The sequence below is a fragment of the Stegostoma tigrinum genome, chromosome 39, assembly GCF_030684315.1.
Source record: "Stegostoma tigrinum isolate sSteTig4 chromosome 39, sSteTig4.hap1, whole genome shotgun sequence".
Taxonomy (NCBI): Eukaryota; Metazoa; Chordata; class Chondrichthyes; order Orectolobiformes; family Stegostomatidae; genus Stegostoma; species Stegostoma tigrinum.
The window spans coordinates 12,120,044-12,140,934 of NC_081392.1; the positions used below are offsets into that span (position 1 = coordinate 12,120,044).

Consider the following 20,891-nt stretch of genomic DNA (forward strand, 5'->3'; position numbering starts at 1 on the left):
AATATTGCTGGAAAAGCTCAGCAGGTCTGGCAGCCTCTGTGGAGAGAAATCAGAGTTAAACGTTTCAGGTCCAGTGACCCTTTCTCAGAAAGAAAAACACAAGAACTAGTGATAATGGGAACTGCAGATGCTGGAGAATCCAAGGTAATAAAATGTGAGGCTGGATGAACACAGCAGGACAAGCAGCATCTCAGGAGCACAAAAGTTTTTGCGCTCCTGGAGATGCCGCTGGGCCTGCTGTGTTCATCCAGCCTCACATTTTATTACCTTACACGAGAACTAGTCACTGGATTCTGAAAGGAGGGGGGGGGGCGCTTTGGCAGGAAAAGAAAAAAGTGCAATAATATCAGGTTGAAGAAAGCAGCCTAATGCCTTTCCCCAGATTAAAAAGAACGTTATTTTCAGAACTGGTGAGGAAAAAGACACGATCCCAGCGTCTCCGAGCTGACTTTCCACCCTCCAGCCCTTATTTGCTGGCGCAGACTGTGGACCCTCCTCTTTCTGAGCGATAACAAAGTTTGTTATTAGTTGTAACCCTGTCTGTCAAACTCTGAGTCCCCTCCTTCTCCCTCTCCCTGCACAACAGACTAATAAGTTATTGAAGGAGGTAGTGAGGGTAGGGTGTTTCCTGTTTTTTTTGTATTTGACGCCATTTTGTGGGTTTAAACTATCAAAACAGAGTGAGTTCACTCATTGTTAGCAAAGAAAGAAGTTTTGCTTGGAGCCTGCTGCTTGAGTTTCCTTTATTTCGAAGCAGTCTTGCTGCCCCTCCCCTCCGTCAACCTCTGTAGCCCCACCACTCCTCCTTCCCTCCTGTCTGCCTTTGAATTGCCTTGCACTGGAGGGGCAGGTGATGAGTTCTGCGTCTGCTGCCTGCCCCACGAGCCCTGCTCCTTGCCTGGGACAGGGGACCGCCAGCTCTTGTCCGTCCGGCTGCCTGGGCACCTCGTTCATCATCCAGATAGGGCTGACCAGGGAATCCGTCCTGCTCCCGACCAGTGACGACAACACTTTAGCAAGAGTGAAGGAACTCGCTTGTTCCATCGTAGATCAGAAGGTAAGAATCTAACTCGCAATTTGCAGACACACGATTGGCTTGGGAACTACACAGTGCACGATTTTATCTAGTGCAACTTTGTGGATGTGTCAGTTTCACGTGGAAACTTACAAGAGAATTATTTGTTTAAAATCTTGTGCGTGTAACTGATAACTTGGGTTTGATTGTGGTTGTGGGATCTTGCTGTGCCTCTCTACAGCGTGGTGCGGCTGGAAGCTGTCAGCCCCCTCCTATTGTTTAGAAGTGCCTTATCTGGCGGTTTGCAATCATTTGCTGTCATTGCGAGAGGTTCTAGGAGCTTAACAGTGTCACGGTAAATGCTTGTATCTCACACTCTCAACAGTTCCAAATATATTTTAAAGCAGTATTTCTCTCCCCCCACCCCCCCCCCCCATATTGCGGATGTGTTTAATCATGTTTCTGTAACCCTTTGAGCATGACACGGGGTTTGAGATGGGGGGAGCGAATAAGTTTGTTCCAGCTGTTTTGGGGTTGTGTCTCTCTGTCAGAAACATCTGTCCTTTAGAAACCTGATAGTCTTGTTGCCACTGTTTCACTCTCGACCAGCCTCTAGTATTTTCAGAGTGGCTTTTTGGTTAGCAGTGGCAGCTTTCTCTCTCATTCTTGCACGTTGTTAGTGACGAGGTTAATTCTCTGCCGCAGAAAGCGGTTGAGGCCAAAATATTGAATATTTTTAAGGAGTTCGATATAGTTCGAAGCGCTAAAGGGAAGAGTTGGATGATCATTTTGAATGGGGGTTGGGGGTGGTGGGTACAGATGGGTTTTGATGGATCCCGACCAGTTGAAGTGTTGAAATGCGCGTTCCGTAAATGAAATTGATCAGTAGTCGATCACGCCCAGTTTGTGGAAACGCCAGGACACAGCCATGCTCCTGATACAGAAACTGTACTGGCTATGCACTGAAACCCTTCTCAGAAAACTTCTCTCCCTTTTTTTTGGTTTAAAAAAGCAAGTCAAGCAGAAAAGAGTCTTTCTGCGCTGCTATTGATTACCTTCTGCCCGGATAGTTTTGGGAGAAGCAGGAGTAGGCCATTCGGCCCCTCAAGCCTGCTTTCCCCCATTCAAAATGATCATCCAACTCTTCCCTTTAGCCCTTCAAACTATATCGAACTCCATATTGAAAACACTCAATGTTTTGGCCTTCAACCACTTTCTGCAGCAGAGAATTCCTCAGGCCCCCCCACTCTCTGGGGGGAAAGACACTTGTTCTTCTCCCAGCCCCAATGACAGCTGGAAGACAGATGGCCAGCTCATGTGATTTTTGGTGCAGTCGATTTGATGGAAGTTGAGTTTTATCAGGCTGGAGAGTTGTTCTCTGGAATAAGAGAGGCAGCTGATGGTGGTTTAACCTGAGGGTCACCAGGCCTCTAGTGAGGGGAGAATTTGGAAGGAGGGTCCTTCATGGTGACTACCAACTGATGTGGGAATTGAACCCATGCTATTTGCATCACTTTACTGTAAGAGTTAGCCACTTGAACCAACCAACTCCCAGACTGTGTCAAAACTTTGGGGGTGTGAGGTGAGTTCTTGGCCTGTTCAGTTCTACTGCACCAGAAAGATCCTGATGTTTAATGGCTCACCTTAAAGTTGATGTCGTTAACCAAAACAACAACCACGTTTGCATAGCACCTTTCATAGCCCACTGCCCTTATGACTAAACAAATACTTTTGAAGGACGGATCAACTGCTCTGCTGGAATAATTCTCATCAGTTTGGGAAGAGTCACGTGGGAGAGCAGGGGCAGTCTCCGAAAAGCATCTCATCTGAAAGATGGTAATTGTTTTCAATGATTGGCAGAAAAGAGACACTAATTTTAATATTCCCCATACCCAAAAGTGTACTTTGTAAAAGAAGAGTTCCTGTGCATTACAGACCCACAGAGACAAGGCACTGTGCAAATACTTCGGGGCGGGGGGGGTCAAAAAAACCCAGCGAAGCACGCTTCTGGCACCATTCTGGATTACAGGAGACAATGACAATATTTTTCTTCAGTTCCCTTCAGGCTGTTGCTTTCGACAGTTTGTTCGAGTACGTGAAGTTGTGTCAGCACCAATTCTCGATTGATTATTCAGAGTTGAGGATTTATGCTTTCGGTGTCTCTGAAGACTTTTGTTTCATGCCCCTTTCTCCTTTTTTCCTTTTCAAGAAGGGAATTTGAAAAGATCGTGTGTAGTTGATTGCTGGGTGAGGGTTGGTTTCCAGACTCAGAGTGTTGGATGTTCTTGCTGTATTATTCGAAATCCCTTTCTGCTTCAGATTCCCAAGCCTTTTCCCCATTTTCGGAACTAATATACTCTACTTCCCACTAAGGTGCATGCGCATAACCTCACACTTCCCCACATTGTATTCTATTTACTATTTCTTTGCCCAGTTTGGCTAAGTCCTTGTGCAACCTTCCCACTTCCTCAGCACTACCTGTCCCTCCATGTGTCTTTTTGTCATCTCCAAACTTAGCAACAGTGCCCTCAGTTCCTTCATCTACAACGTTAATGTGTAACGTGAATAATCGTGGTCCCACCATTGTCTGTGAAACTCTTTAGTCACAGGCTGCCATGCTGACAGAAACCCCTTTATCCCTACTGTCTGCCTTCTGCCCACCCTCAGGCCATGCCAGTGCCTTGCCCTAACAACGTAGGCTCTTCTTATTTTTAGCAGCTCCCTATGCATCACCTTGTTGAAGGCCTTCCGAAAATCCAAATAGATCATGTCCACTGGCTCTCCCTTGTCTGAATTATTCATTACTGCCTCAAAGAATTCCAACAGATTTGTCCAACATGGCTCTTCCCTATTTTGCCATGCACTTCCAAGTACTCTGCAAACTCATCCTTACTAATGGGCTCTAAAATCTTACAATGACCGAGGTCAGGCTAACCAACTTATAGTTCCCTGTTTTTTGCCTCCTTCCCTTCTTAAACAGGCGTGTTACATTAGTCATTTCCAGTTCCCTGGGACTCTCCCTGACTCGTGATTCCTGGAAAATCACCACAAATGCCTCTACAATCTCTGCAGTGATCTCCATCAGAGCTCTGGGGTGTAGACCATCTGGTTGGGGTAATTTATCCACCTTCAGACCTCTTCCCAGCTCCTTCTCCTTCTGTTGTGAAAACTGTTGCAAAGTACCTATTCAGTTCCTCTGCCATCTGTTTGTTTTCCATTATGACTTCTCCAACCTCATTTTCTAATGGTCCCAATGTCCATTCCTGTTCCTCCTCTTCCCATTTTAGGTTTTTATTTTCCTTTATTCATTCATGGGATGAGGGCATCGCTGATCAGGCAGCATTTATTGCCCATCCCTAATTGCCCAGAGGGCAATTCAGAGTCAACCCCCCGTTGCTGTGGGTCTGGAGTCACATGAAGGCCAGATCAGGTAAGGGTGGCAGTTTCCTTCCCTAAAGGACATTAGTGAACCAGGTGGGGTTTTCCAACAATCCACAATGGATTCATGATCATTAGATGATTAATTCCAGATATTTTGCTGAATTCAAATTCCACCATCTGCCGTGGCAGGATTTGAACCCAAGTCCCCAGAGCATTATCTGGGTCTCTGGATTAACAGTCCAGCAACAATACCACTAGGCCACTGCTCCCTCCTAGTTTTCTCATTTTTAAGCCCGTAATACAAAACTGGTCTTTCGAAAACACTCTCAAGTATTCGGAAATACTGTCAACTTTTTGCAAAACTTTCTCAACGTGTGAAATTCAAACTGAGATACTCCCTGATCGCAGCTGTGGCTTGGTTAGTAGCACTCCTGCCTCTGGGTTAAAGTTTCATCCAAAGACTTGAGCTCATAACCTAGGCCAAAGCTTTAAGGACAGAGGATGTGCTGGACTGTCGACAGTGCCAACATTCAGATGAGATGTTGTCAGGTCTTTATCAGAAATACCGAAGAACTGTGGATGCTGGAAATCAGAAACCAAATCAGAAATTGCTTGGAAAAGCTCAGTGTGCATGGCGGTATCTGTGGAAAGAGAACAGAGTTAATGTTTCGGGACCAGTGACCCTGCTTCAGAGTGGTCTTGCCATTCCCTTTGGATCCATACAAACAATCCCAGATGTTTCTCCCGAATTCCCCTGTTTGGATTTTGAGCGACTGTTTTCCAATGAAGCCACCCCCACCATTCCCCACCCACCCGACCCCCCCAAAAAAAAGATAAACATGGAAACATCTCCTGCACACTGGTTTGTTGAAAGCCCCTTCAGCAAAACCAACCCTCAGCTGTTCAGGAGGAAATATTAGTCAGAGGGCAGGACTCTGGGATACTTGTGCATTTTGTTTTAATACAGGCACCCTTCCACCAATGAAAAATATTATGACTATATTAGAAACAAAATCTACAGCTCTTTTCATAGAATCAGAAGGTCCCTACAGTTTGGAAGTAGACCATTCGGCCCATCAAGTCCACACCAACCCTCTGAAGAGAATCCCACCCAAACCAACCGTTTCCCGCGCGCCCCTCACCCTATCCCTGTCACCCTGCATATCCCTGGGCACTATGGGTAACTTAACACGGCCAATCCACCCTAACCTGCACATCCCTGGGCACTATGGGTAAATTAGCACGGTCAGTCCACCCTAACCAGCACATCCCTGGGCACTATGGGTAATTTAGCATGGCCAATCCACCCTAACCTGCACATCCCTGGGCACTATGGGTAATTTAGCACGGTCAGTCCACCCTAACCTGCACATCTTTGGACTGTGGGAGGAAACTGGAGCAAACCCACACAGACACGGGGAGAATGTGCAGACTCCACATAGACAGTCACCCGAGGCTGGGATTGAACCCACATCCTGGTGTGAGGCAGCAGTGCTAACCTAACCACTGAGCCACCTGACTGCCCCTTTCGGTGCTGCTGGGTGTGATCTAGCACTCCTCATTTTCAGTCTGGCATCCTCCCCTCCCACTGCTGCCAGTCTTTACAGACATTTATCTCTCAACCAGGATCATGGTGCTTATTGAATTCTTTTAACCCTGGGCAGAAAGGAAACTTGCTCATTAGGAGCCCATTGGATGCAAGATACTGATTGTATGACTGAACCTAACTGGATTCTAGATCCGTCTTAATATCTTACCTACGTGAAAGGTCAGTATTGGATCTGTTGGTTCACAATTGGATCCTTTTCCCGTTTCCTAACTTGACATTGAATGCAAACAGGAAGAAAAAGCCCTGTTCTATCTGTTACTGTAGGTGAATAATATTTAGACTCGATCAATGACATCCAGACTCTGTCTGAGACATTGTTCGGTGTTGGCAGTAGCTGAGTGGGTAGCACAGTTGCCTCTGAGTCAGAAAGGTAGTGAGTTCCAGTCTCACTCCAGACAATCTTGTCTTGAGGTTGCTGAGGGCACGTTGTGCTGTCAGATGTTAAACTGCTAAAGCAGGAGTTTTTTCTTTTTTATTAAAACTTGCACAGCACTATATTTGTAGAGTGTTAGGGAAGATTCCAGTGGTTTGTCATCTCTCGGCTTTATCATGAGACTAATTCCCTGCAACACTTAATGGAGCTCCAAGGTGTCAGAGCCTGTGATTTTACTGGTGGTAACTTTCCAGGCAATTACTTGCATTAAACATAGAAACTAAGAGCAGAAGGAGGCCATTCAGCCCTTCAAGCCTGCTCCCCCATTCTATGTGATCATGGTTGTTCATCCAAGTCAGTCCCCTGTTCTGATTTTCTCCCATGCCCTGTCATCCCTTCTAACCCTGCATCTAACTCTTTCTTAAAAACCATTCAATGTTTTAAACAAAAGCAGAAAAAAACCCAGCTGTCCTGACCCTTTGTTTTCTTTTTGAAGTGGGTTAGCTGTTGCAGTTTGGGGAAATGTAACAGCTGGTTTGTTCTCAGCCAGAACCCACAAACAGCAACATGATCGTGAATATTTCTGTTTTCTTGTGAATTTTGACTGAGGAACGAATGTTGGCCAGGATTCCAGGGAGAAGCAATCCACACGCAGAGAGTCCGAGAGATGTACAGAACGGAAACAGACTCTTCGGTCCAACTCATCCATGCCAACCAAATATTCTAGATTAATTCCAGATTAATCTAGTCCTATCTGGCCTGCATCTCTTTAAATGTGTCCTATTCATGTACCCATCCCGATGCCTTTTAAATGTTGTAACTGTACCAGCCTCCTCCACTTCCTCTGGCAGCTCGTTCCATACACATATCATGCCCTGCTTGCAAAAGTTGTCCCTTCTAAATCTTTCCCCTCCCACCTTAAACCTATGCCACTCTAGTTTTTGACTCCCCTACTCTGGGGGGGGAAGAAGTCCTCGGCTGTTCACCCTATCCGTGCCCCTCGTGATTTTTGTAAACCTCTATAAGCTCACCCTTCAGCCTCCGACTCTCCAGGGAGAATAGCCCTAGATGATTCAGCATCTCCTTGCAGCTGAAACACTCCAACGCTTTCCGGTTTCGCCGCATCTTTCCGACAGCAGGTGAGCGCAGAATTGAATGCAGTATTCCAGAAGGTTAGGTCCCGTGGCAATATGTGAGTCCAACTCAACGTACAGCTGAGGCCTTTGTGCCCGAGTACTGAAAGTAAAACATTCCCTCAAGAATGGACTGGAGCGTTAGCCTCTTTTTTTTTATTGGTCACATCCCTAAGTGAAACTTGAGCCTTAGGGGTGAAGGTTTTACTGCAGCTAAAGGCAGTCTGTAAATGCATGTCTTTGTTCTAATTTATGGTTTTGTTCGGTGATGACATGTTGACTTAAGGCTAGGGTTTTGATGCTTTTCTCTCGCTCTTGTCAGTTTTGCAGCAAAATGAAGAGCACCATGCAGAAGTAGTCACACCGTTCTGTAATCCACTCAGTGCAGAGATCACACTCTCCTCTGAGGCAGAACTCTGCAGGTTCAAGTCTTGAGTTCCTAATGTTGGATGGTGTTGGGGTCCTGGGTGTTAGACCACTATTGGTTTCAGTGCCGCTCGAAGATTATGACAGCTCAAAATGTTACCGGTGTCGCCTCACTGCTGGCACTCAAAACCGACCGATTTGTTTGAAGTCTTCATACAGCAAGATCCCAAACAGTTGTGGCTGCGATTGATAAGTCATTCTGGGCTGAGAGTCAAGAACGAAGGGAGGTGTTGTCCATCTAGAAGTATCATAGAGGCGGCACTGTGGCTCAGTGGTTCGCACTGTAACCTCACAGCGCCAGGGACCCGGGTTCGATTCCAGCCTCGGGTAACTGTCTGTGTGGAGTTTACACATTCTCCCCGTGTCGGTGTGGGTTTCCGCCGGGTGCTCTGGTTTCCCCCCACAGTCCAAAGGTGTGCAGGCTAGGTGGATTGTCCATGCTAAATTGCCCATAGTTGCCCATAATTGTCCAGGTTATAGGGGGATGGGTCTGGGTGGGATGCTCCAAGAAGCGGTGTGGACTTGTTGGGCAGAAGGGCCTGTTTCCACACTGTAGGGAATCTAATCTAGACATGAGAAACTTCTCTCCTCAAAATGTAGACATTTGGTCGTTGTGTGTAATGGAGACTGAGCTGGCTAGTGTTTTGAGCAATAAGGGAATGAAAGTGACGCTGGGAAAGCGGAGTTAAGACTTGTAGCGATGCCTGGCTACAGGAAAGGGGTTCTGTTTGAAGTGTTCGAACTGAAGCTGTTCATGCTGTTGTGCTACAGTGTGTAGCTTCCTCTGAGTTAGGTGCTCATGGTTCAAATTCCACTCGGGGACTGGATGGTTAACAGAAGGTGAGCTGATTGTGCAGCCAATCCTGGGACATCCAACAGTATTGAATCTTGCCAGCACACGCCAATGGCGGGTGGTAACAGTGGGAAAGAGTCCTGTTTGACCAAGTGATGGAGATAGTAGCTCTAGACTGCAAAATGGTGTAAAATGCACACTGTCAAAGCCACCTGGACTTCCTGATTAAGCTGTAATGCACCACAATTGCTTCCGGTAACCCCAGATATAGAATCAGGGCAGAAAAGGGGCTGTTCAGCTTCTTGAGTCTGCACCGACCCTCTGAAGAGCATCCCACCGCATCGTCTAACCCTGCATGGGGTTTTGAACCATGGCTAATCCACCTAACCTGCACATCTCTGGACACTAAGTGGGGCAGTTTTTAAGCATAAGCTGCACATCTTTGGATTGTGGGAGGAAACCAGAACGCCACGCAGACACAGGGAGAATGTGCAAACTCCACGCAGACAGTTGCCCGAGGGTGGAATCGAACCCGGGTCCCCTGGCGCTGTGAGGCTGCAGTGCTAACCGCTGAGCTGCCAAAAGTGCAGTTGATGAAGGCAGTGTGACTGACTGGGGAAACCAGATGCAGAAAACTCCATTCCTGGTTAGCAGATAAAAGAATGCGTAATAAACACAGTCTGTGACCTCTGAAGAGTCTCAATATTAATTACTGTGAGTTGACAGAGATATGAAGGATTTAATAACCTCCTGTGAGATTCTGTGGTTCTTGGTTGCACAGTGTGTGTGCAAGTGACCTTTAACCTATCGGACGTTTGTTAGTAAGTGATAAAACAAAGCCGAGTGATTGACTGATCATTGAGTGTTTTTTTGTCTTGATTAATGACTGGAGGTAGATGTTTGCAGGGTTAAACATATACACAAAAATATTTCTCCCTGGATTGTGAGAGCGTACGTAAGGTGTTCTGGATTTTTAAAAAATCGACATGTGCCTAAAATAGTGTGATCTGCAGCAGGTCATTGCATTCTGTAGCACAGCACTGCCCTAATGTTGTAGAAACTTATTAAGCACCATCCTGTTCGGTGATGTGGCAACACACCTTTGGAGCAGATAGGGCTTAGAATCGTAGTCATAGGGTCAGACAGCACAGAAATAGACCCTTCAGTTCAACCAGTCCCTGCGGACCATAATCCAAAATTAAACTAGTCCCACATGCCTGTGCCTGACCCATATCGCTCCAAATATTTCTTAATTTCTTAATCTATCCAAATGTCTTTTAAACATTGTAACTGTACCTGCATCCAACACTTCCTCTGGAAGTTGATTCCACACACGAACCACTCTGTTTCTAAAAAAAAAGTTACCCCTCATGTCTTTTCTAAATCTTTTGCCCCACACCTTAAAAATGTGCCGCCAGCCTCGAAACCCCCCACCCTAGGGGAAAGATACTAGCCATTCACCGTATCTATACCCCTCAAGATTTTATAAACCTCTATATGGTCATCCCTCTGCCTCCTGTGCTCCAGTGAAAAAAGGTCCCAGCCTCTCCTTTTTCACTCTTAAACCTTCCATTCCTGGCAACATCCGGGTAAATCTCTTCTGAACCCTTGCCAGCTTAATAATATCGTTCTAATAACAGGGTGACCGGAACTGGACGCAATATTCCAGAAGAGGCCTCACCAGTGTCCTGTACAATTTCGACGTGGTGTTCCAAATCCTACCCTCAAGGGTCTGTGCAATGAAGGCAAGCATGGTAAATGCCTTCTTAACCAACCTATCTATGGTGACGCAAACTTATGTGTCTGAACTTGAGCCCAGACCTCCTGGTCCAAAGGTAGGCACACTACAATTAGACCACAAGAGCCCCTTGACCTAGTGTTATAACCTGGACCATTTGATTTACAGACTAGTCGACAAAGGAATGATTTGAGTCTGAGAGTGTAACCTTTCTGGGTTATTGTGCTATCCAAATGTTGAGCTACATTTTTGAAGTGTAGTGCTCACTATACAACATAGAAGTTGGGTAGCCAGCTGTAGCAAATATTATCTGGTCATCATGCTGTCACGTTAGGGCTTAAGATAACAAGGTGTGGAGCTGGATGAGGCCGAGCAGGAAAGCTGACGTTTCGGGCCTCGACCCTGCTTCAGAAAAGGGTCTAACATTGGTTGAGATATAAATATTGGCCCAAAATTCAGGTGATAACATTGGAATCGTGGCAATCTGTGTAATCCACAGGCGCAAGTTAATGCTTTGCGAACATGGTTTCAATTAAATCAATAACATCTGAAATTTAAAAAAACTAGTTTCAGTAATGAGCAACTATGAAACTATACTCAAATAGTCGTAAAATGCTGCTGGAGATTTGCAACAAGAATGCTGGAGGAACTCCGATCTGGCAGCATCTGTGGAGAGAGATAGGAAGAGAAACAGTCGAATTGTTATTAACTGGCATTTAGGGAGGGAAATCTTACCTAGTCCTGCCTATCTGTGATTCTTAACTGGCCCTCTGAAGTTCCTTCGTAAGCCACTCAATTTAAGGGCAAAGGGGGGATGGGTGACAAATGCCCATGATGCCCACCTCACATGAAGGAATAAACAAAAAAAACTCCACTGCCCTTCTCCAAGATCAAGAGATTGCATTTTGGTAAAACAAACAGGGCAGGACTTTTATACAGTTCAAAGCAGGGCCTTGGGTCGTGTCGTAGAACAGAGAGACCTAGGGTTTCGGGCATATATTTGTTTGAAATTTGCGTCACATGTAGACAAGGTGTTTAAGAAAACATTTAGCACGCTTGCCTTCATTGCTCCGTCCTCTGAGTGTAGGAGTTGGGAAGTCCTGTTAAGGTTGTACAGGACACTGGTGAGGCCTCTTCTGGAATAGTGTGTCCAGCTCTTGTCCCCAGTAATTGGAAGGATATTGTCAAGCTGGAGAGGATTCGGGAGAGATTTACCAGGATGTTGCAGGGTAAGGAAGGTTTGGGTTGTAAGGAAAGTTTTTTTTCCTCTGGAGCGTAGGAGGTCGAGAGGTGACCTTAGAGAGGTTTATAAAGTAATGAGAGGTATAGATAGAGTTAATGGTAATTGTCGTTTCCGTAAGATGGGGAATTTCAAGTGTAGGTGGCACATTTTTAAGGGGTGTACTGTGCCCAGTCCTGGTTGCCCTGTTATAGGAAGGGCATTATTAAGCACGAGAGGGCTCAGAAAAGATTTGCCAGGAATGGAGGGTTTGAGTTATAAGAAGAAGCTGGGTAGACTGGGGCACTTTTCATTGGACTGTAGGAGGTTGAAGAATGACCTTTAATAAAGGTTTATAAACTTGGAGGGGTATAGATAATGTGAATGGCAGGTAGATTTTCCCGAGGGTGGGGGATTTCAAGGCAAGGAATCATATTTTTCAGGTGAGAGGAGAGAGACTTAAAAATGACATGGGGGCAATTTTTTGTTTTAAACAGAGTGTTTCATGTGAGGAATGTACTTCGAGAGAAATTGGTGGATGCAAGTACAGTTACCATGTTTGAAAGGCATTTAGATAAGTAAACGAACAAGAAATGTATAAAGAGATGTGTGACTAGTTGAGGTGAGGATTATGTTCGGTATGGATTGAGTGAAGTGAAGGGTTTGATTCTGTGACACTCTAACTGGGTTCTTTCCAAATTATTTGAAGTGGGCAGATGAGACTCTGCTTAATGTCTTATCAAAAGCACAGTACTTCTGACTGCTCATCATCCTCATCATCACTGACAGTCCCTTGCAGATGAGGATGACTCTCTTTCACTCTCAGGGTGAGTCTGTAGGTGGCTGTACAGACCAATGGAGTTACCGCAGGCTGTGTTACACTTGGGCATAAAATGATCGTGGGATGGTGTAGGTGGGGTGTTGGTGAGGCAGCTCACTCCTTTTTTGCTGGCTTCCGCTTTTTCCTGACAGGAAGTCTCGAGATATTTGACGCCTCCCCGGATGCTCCACCACTTTGGACGGTCTCAGAGCCAGTGATTTCCAGGTGTCTGTGGGAATGTCGCACTTCCCCAGTGAGGCCTTGAGGGGGATCACTGAAACGCTTTCTCTGCCCCCTCTGGGGCTGGCCTGCTGTTTCAGAGCCGGGGTGGGGCAGCTGCCCAGGGAGTCTCGTGTCAGTCTTGCAGATTTCTGACTAATGCAGCGTTCCCTCAGTACTGCACAGCAGATTTTTGTCTGGGACTTGTGTGTGTTTTCATCCTTGGAGTGGGATTTGAACCTACGACCATCTGATACCAGAGACAACGAGAATTGCAGATGCTGGAGAATCCAAGATAACAAACTGTGGAGCTGGATGAACACAGCAGGCCAAGCAGCATCTCAGGAGCACAAAAGCTGACGTTTCGGGCCTACACCCTTCATCAGAGGTCTGCCTCTGATGAAGGGTGTAGGCCCGAAACGTCAGCTTTTGTGCTCCTGAGATGCTGCTTGGCCTGCTGTGTTCATCCAGCTCCACACTTTGTTACCCTGTGCTACCAACTGGGAGACAGTTATGACGACGGGGTATTTAAATTGTAATTTTGCACAAGATACCAAAGCTCTCCTTTGACTTTTTTTTTGTGTTTTCAATTTGAATCCACAGTTCTGTTCACTTTGGTGCAAACTGAACTTCGTTTAAACACAAATACTCAAAAAAAAACCTCACCAGGTTCTAGCCAGATTGCATGTACAAGCAATAATTGCATTGTTGATGAAAGTGGGGATCGAAGTGAATATTGTTTTGAAAAGCTCAAAGCCGCTGCTGTATTTGAATGATGTTGCGTAAACAGCACGCAAGGTTTCCGTCGGGAAATTTATCTCCCATTATTGGGAGACATTTATTAACTGGATAGAGGCTTGTGTTTGGGTGAAGACGTTTAGACGTCATTTTCTGCCCAAATAACGAGGCTAAATGTTTACCTCAGTTGAACGATTTGTCTCCTGTATGTTTTTTTCCCCAACAGATCAGACCCCCTCAATATATGTTAAGCCTAGACTTTTTCTTAGTTTAAAGGTAAATGCCAGGTGTTCCAGATGCAATTAAATTGGTCAAACTACTCGACATTAAGGGAAACATAATTTATTCAAACACTACAGATAAAATACAACAAAAGAAAGAGGAACTTGGTATAGCTTAACTCTGTTGGAAAACTTAATGGAACAATGGATTATTTTGCGACTAAATAGTAACTGTTCTAACACTGCAACATTTCCCTTAAACACAGCTGTAGCAAAAAGGCAAACGCAGAAAACAGATTCTCCTGAGATGCTGCTGGGCCTGCTGTGTTCATCCAGCCTCACGTTTTATTATCTTGGATTCTCCAGCATCTGCAGTTCCCATTATCTCTAACGCAGAAAACAGATTGTCTCAACGTTGCAGTTCTCCAAGCAGGAAGAAAGACCATCAAAAATAATCTGGAGAGAGAGGGTGTAGCAATTGGTAGAGATTCACTGCCTTCCAAACCTCCCGAGATCCCATCAACAATGGCTGAATGCTAAACCCAAAATCGTTGGTTCTGAGGGAGCTTAGCCATTTGATTGTTCTGGCTTTAAAATGAAACACCAAAGGCTTCTTGAGTTGTTGATCTTCTCAAAGACTGCTCAGCACCTGTCCCCTAATCTCACTTTAAAAGAAATCAGGACACACCTCTTCTAACCACAGCATCATCACGCAATTAATTGTTTCATCTTGGCTCCATCCCTGTATGCTGCTGAGTAAGCCAATTCCAAAACCTCTTGATGCTTGGCAGCAGGAAGAAACTTTCAATCTGCCCTAAAAATTGCAATAAGTTCCCTAACCACTTTTTGGGATAAATATTGATCAGGACATAGTGGATAGAGCAGAGATAGGCTTCATAGGGGAGGCGATGGCCTAGTGATATTATCGCTGGACTGTTAATCCAGAGACCCAGATAATGCTCTGGGGACTTGGGTTCAAATCCTGCCACGGCAGATGGTGGAATTTGAATTCAGCAAAATATCTGGAATTAATCATCTAATGATCATGAATCCACTGTGGATTGTTGGAAAACCCCATCTGGTTCACTAATGTCCTTTAGGGAAGGAAGCTGCCATCCATACCTGGTCTGGCCTACAAGTGACTCCAGACCCTACTCTTCAGTGTTTTGCTTGACAGTCTTGGGTAGTACCGAGGGAGTACTACTTTGTCAGGAGTACTGGCTCCCAGATGAGATATTGAACCAAGACACAGTTGGATCCTCTGTGGATGTACAAGATCTCATGCAATAGGAAAAGTAGGAATGATCTTCCCATTATATTGCCACCAGCAGCACTTGTTAAAATTGTTAAGACTCTCTGTTTAAGCTTGCTGTGTATACCTGTCTGCTGTGTATACCTGTCTGGCTGTGTATACCTGTCTGGCTGTGTATACCTGTCTGGCTGTGTATACCTGTCTGGCTGTGTATACCTGTCTGGCTGTGTATACCTGGCTTGCTGTGTATACCTGGCTTGCTGTGTATACCTGTCTGCTTTACAGCCACTACAAATTCAAAAGTGCTCTGGAACATTAGTGGTGCTATATAAATTAAATATTCACTCACGCAGGCAGACATGAAGAAGATTGGTGTTAGTTGGGAGGTTAGTTTTCTGTGGGAGAGATAATGGGAACTGCAGATCCTGGAGAATCCGAGATGACAAAGTGTGGGCCTGGATGAACACAGCAGGCCCAGCAGCATCTTAAGATTGTCCAGCTCCACACTTCATTATCCAGTTTTCTGGGTGATTTGGTTTTCAAGTCTCTTTTTTTTGGTGTGTTTGTGATTTCTGCAATGATCAAATTGTCTTCACTTTGAAAAAGTGAGCTCCACCAGAAGGAATACTGTTTGTGGAAATAGTCTACTTTTAACACAGCAATACAGTTAACAGAGCTTAAGGGTGGCACGTCGTTACTGAGACACTGTGTGGTCATCCTAGCTGTGGAGAGTTTAGAGTCCAGTCTATCCCATTCACCTATAGTTGCTACCTCTCGCTACATGCATTCCTGTAGGGCTGACTCCATGACCCTCCAACTCCATCCACCTTGCCCTTATCCTCCTATTGGTCCCGAACTTGTTCATGGTCACCCAGCGTCTCGGTGCCTGACCAATCAGGCCCTTTTTGCCCCATTGATCAATTCATGATTTGTCAGATTAACTGCCTCTTCTCTCATGGGCCCCAATGCTTTTACAAACTGATTTGTTTCAAGAAAATTTCATAGAATCCCTACAGGCCACTCGGCCCATCGGGTCCGCACTGCCCCTTTGAAGAGCATCCAACACAGACCCCCCTACCCTATCCCTGTAACCCCTGCACTTCCAATAGCTAATTCACCTAACCTGTACATTCCTGGATGCTGTATGGGGGCAATTTTTAACACTGCCAATCCGCCCTAACCTGCACATCTTTGGACTGTGGGAGGAAACCGGAGCACCCAGAGGAAACCCACGCAGACACGGGGAGAATGTGCTAACTCCACACAGACAGTCACCCAAGGGTGGGATCGAACCCGGGTGCCTGGAGCTGTGAGGCAGCAGTGCTAAGCACTGAGCCACCTAAGCTTTAGGATTTGTTAGTTTTTTTAAAAATTCCTGGAAATCACACTCGGCAGCGACCTCGAGATTTTAACTTGAATTTGTACAGAACAGAGGAGGTCCCACAACCCATAAAGCCTGCACCCACAAATTCTTGGAGACTCCCAGCCAGCCCTGTGGGGTGCTGGTCACAAATATAATTGAGAGATTGGTGATAGTTGCACAAATACAGGCAGTTGCCACAGTCAGGCTGAGTTGCTGCCTGGCCCGCTGTGTTCATCCAGCCTCACACCGTGTTATCTCAGATTCTCCAGCATCGGCAGTTCCTACCGTCTCAGTTGCAACAGTCACTTTATTTTTTTGCATGTTTGCTTCTGGTGCTTAACTTTTTTCACTTTGCCCTTTGGTGTTTTTAATCGTGGAAACACATGACCCAGAACTTGCCCTGGTGTTCATTTCAGAGTAAATGTTCCGGATTTATTGTGTTCATTTAAGTCCTCTTCCTGTTTGTTCTTTTTTTTTTGAAATGTTTGACTGCCTCTGCATTTCAGAAATTCCTTTAGTGTGACCGCAGCAAGCCAATATTTAGAAAGGAAGTAGAACAGTATTGCAAAAGTGGTGAGGAGAACTGTTTCCAATGGTAGTAATCAAAGTGTATGGATTTAAAACAGGTGGCAGAACTTAAAAACTACAAACAGGAATAGGCCATTCAGCCCCTTGAGCTTGCTCTAACATTTAGTATCAGCATGCTTAGTTTTAACTCCTTTTTCACCTGCTCCCCAGTAACCTATTACTAATTAAAAATCTTTCCATTGCCCCCTTAAATTTATTCCGTGTCCCAGCATCCACCACACTCTGGAGGAGTGAATTCCACAGACTTTTATGTTCTTCATTCATTTACAGGATGAGGGCATCGCTGGCTAGGCAGCATTTATTGCCCGTCCCCAATTGCCCAGAGGGCTGTTAAAGAGTCAACGACATTGCTGTGGGTCTGGAGTCACATGTAGGCCAGACCAGGTAAGGATGGCAGGTTCCTTCCTTAAAGGGCATTAGAGAAGCAGATGGGGTTTTCCGACAATCAGCAATGGATTCACAATCATCGTTTAGATTCTTAATTCCGGGTATTTTTTATTGAATTCAAATTCCACCATCTGCCGTGGTGGGATTCGATCCTGGGTCCCCAGAGCATTACCAGGGTCTCTGGTTTAACAGTCCACCAATAATACCACCAGGCCACCACCTCCCAGTTCGTGACCTCTTGAAAGAACAATTTCTCCTCATCTCTGTTTTATCCGGAAATTATTACCTCTCATTTTAGATTGGCCCACAAGGGGAGACAGCTTCTCTACATGTACTTTGGCACTACCCTTTGGTTCTGGAAGATGGAGAAATGGCTAATTTTGTTTCGTTTTAAACGGTCAAAGACACATGACTGCCTGAAAGGCCAGTGAGTCTCAATTTGCAAAAAGGAATTAGATATTTTGAGAGAGAGAGATTTTATAAAACAGCTTTCACAACCACCAGCCTCCAAAAGATTACCTGATGTTTGTAGTTGCAGTTGTAATGTGACAACCAATTTAAGCTCAGTAGGTTCCCACAAACAGTGGTGTGGTAATAACCAGATGGTCTCGCTTAGTGACATTGATTTGAGGGGTAAATGTTGGCCAGGACATAGTAGAAAACTATGATGCTGAATATGTGTGGGAGCTTGGCATCACTGGCCAGGCCAATGTTAATGCCAATCCTTAATTGTCTAGAGGGCAGTTAGCCAAGATACCTGGGTTCAGCTCATGCCCACTGTGTGGAGGTGTGTAATAAGAACTCTAAACATACTGACTCAAAAACAAAACAAAAATGACCATACAGGGCAGCACAGTGGCTCAGTGGTTAGCACTGCTGCCTCACAGTGACTGTGTGGAGTTTGCACGTTCTCCCTGTGTCTGTGTGGGTTTCCAGCGGGTGCTCCGGTTTCCTCCCACAGTCCAAAGATGTACTGGCTAGGGTGGATTGGCCATGCTAAATTACCCCATAGTGTTCAGGGTCATGTAGATTAGGTGGATTGGCCCTGGGAAATGTGGGTTACAGGAATTCAGTGAGGGAAGGGTCTGGGTGGAATGTTCTTTGGAGAGGCAGTGTGGACTCAATGGGCTGAATGGTCCACTTCCACACTGTAAGGATTCTGTGATACAGATTCTACTCTTGATCATATAATCAACAGATGGGTAAAAAAGACTGATCTCTATTTCCCTGAAGAACATTAGTGAACCGGAGGGGTTTTCACAACGTTGGTTACACGGTCCACATTAGGCTATTTTCTTTTAAATTCCAGAATTTGAATAGTGAATTCAGAATTCACCATCTGCCTCAGTGGGATTTGAGCCCACGTCCTCAGTATTAGCCTGTGATTTTGGCTTACTATTGACAGTAACACTGCAGCAAGGTTTCAACTGACAACTTTGAACAAAACCTACAAAGATCTAAAAGCGCCTCCTACTAGAAGTGACTGCAGAGTTTCCCAAACCAATCTTTTGGTGGGTCACTGATTCCCAAAAGTGCTGAAGACACCGACAATGTAACTTTACAATTGCCTTAAGTTGCTGGGGGGTGGGGGGGTTCTCATTTCCTTTTGTATTCCATTTTAAAAGAGGTGTATGATTGACACTGCATGATGATTCTTGGTCTCGGCCCCTTTAAGTTCACGGACAGTAAGTTTTATGAGCTCACATCCTCTTTGAAAGGAGGTACTTATTATTTTATCATTCAACGCTAAAACACTTTGTTAAATGTTTAACTTCTGGGATTGAAAGTAAATACATTCTTTTTGCCTTCTGCACCCCACCCCAAATAAAAATGCCCATGGCTGCTGAATTCAATACCTTTTCGATTCAACCTACTTCCCCAGTCAGCTGCTTCCCCAGCTACACACTCATTGTTAAGTTACAGGTGCATATGTTAGTCTGACATTGCTATTGTGCGCATTCAGAGTTCCTGTCACGGTTAGCCAGTTCCCCTCAGCATGTGTTCCTGTGACCGTTTTGGTATAAAGAGTCGTACGGCCCAGAAAGAGGCCCTTCAGCCCATCTCGTCTGTCTCATTCCTACACTGAGCTAGTCCCACTTGCTTCAGAGTTAGTAGGAACTGCAGATGCTGGAGAATCCGAGATAACAAAGTGTGAAGCTGGATGAACACGGCAGGCCAAGCAGCATCTCAGGAGCACAAAAGCTGAGGTTTTTGGGCCTAGACCCTTCAGGGTCTCAGCCAGCTTCACGCTTTGTTAACCAGGTATGGGGCTGGGTGAACACAGCAGGCCAAGCAGCATCAGAGGAGCAGGATAGTCCCATTTGCTTGCATTTGGCCCATATCCTTCTAAACCTTTTTTTTCTATCTACCTGCCCAAATGTGTTTTAAATGCTGTTGTTGTGCCAACCTCCTCCTCCTCCATCTCCCTATACCCTCTGTGTCAAAAAGGTCCCTTTTTAAATCTTTCCCCTCTCACTGTAAACCTATGCCCCTCTAGTTTTGGACTCTCTAACCCTGGGGAAAAGACCCTGGCTATTCACCTTAGCTATGCCCCTCATGATTTTATAAATCTGTACAAGGTCACCCCTCAGCCTCCGACACACCAGGGAAAATAACCCCAGCCTCTCCTTATAATTCGAACCTTCCAATCTCTTTGACATCCATGTAAATTTTTATTTTGCACCCTTTCCAGTTTAATAACATCTTCCTGATAGCACGGTGACCAGAATTGTACACCGTACTCCAAATGTACCCTTAGCTCTGTCTTGTACATCTGTAACATGATGTCCCAACTCCTGTACTCAGTGCTCTGATCAAGGAAGGCTGCCATCACCACCCTGTCTACCTGTGATGTCACTTTCACGGAACTATGTACCTGCATCCCCAAGTGCCTCTGTGTTCGACAGCACTTCCCGGGGCCCCGAGGTCGCTCTGTGTTCGACAGCACTTCCCGGGGCCCCGAGGTCGCTCTGTGTTTGACAGCACTTCCCGGGGCCCCGAGGTCGCTCTGTGTTTGACAGCACTTCCCGGGGCCCCGAGGTCGCTCTGTGTTTGACAGCACTTCCCGGGGCCCCGAGGTCGCTCTGTGTTTGACAGCACTTCCCGGGGCCCCGAGGTCGCTCTGTGTTTGACAGCACTTCCCGGGGCCCCGAGGTCGCTCTGTGTTTGACAGCACTTCCCGGGGCCCCGAGGTCGCTCTGTGTTTGACAGCACTTCCCGGGGCCCCGAGGTCGCTCTGTGTTCGACAGCACTTCCCGGGGCCCCGAGGTCGCTCTGTGTTTGACAGCACTTCCCGGGGCCCCGAGGTCGCTCTGTGTTTGACAGCACTTCCCGGGGCCCCGAGGTCGCTCTGTGTTTGACAGCACTTCCCGGGGCCCCGAGGTCGCTCTGTGTTTGACAGCACTTCCTGGGGCCCCGAGGTCGCTCTGTGTTTGACAGCACTTCCCGGGGCCCCGAGGTCGCTCTGTGTTTGACAGCACTTCCCGGGGCCCCGAGGTCGCTCTGTGTTTGACAGCACTTCCTGGGGCCCTACCATTAACTGTGTAAGTCCTGTCCTGGTTTGTCCTACTAAAATGCAGCATCTTGCATTCATTGCAATTAATCTCTATCTGCCATT

The 20,891-nt window shown here is 46.0% G+C and overlaps 1 protein-coding gene across 2 annotated transcripts in view; it reads left to right on the forward strand.

The window, feature by feature from the left end:
* Positions 1 to 564: 564 nt before the first annotated feature.
* prkd2 (protein kinase D2) overlaps positions 565 to 20,891 on the forward strand; it is a 168,851-nt gene continuing 148,524 nt past the window's right edge. For both annotated transcript variants that reach the window (XM_048522410.2, XM_048522411.2), the window contains exon 1: positions 565 to 1,057. In XM_048522410.2, the coding sequence (XP_048378367.1) occupies positions 854 to 1,057 (204 nt within the window). In that variant the 5' untranslated portion in view covers positions 565 to 853. The remainder of the gene's footprint in view (positions 1,058 to 20,891) is intronic.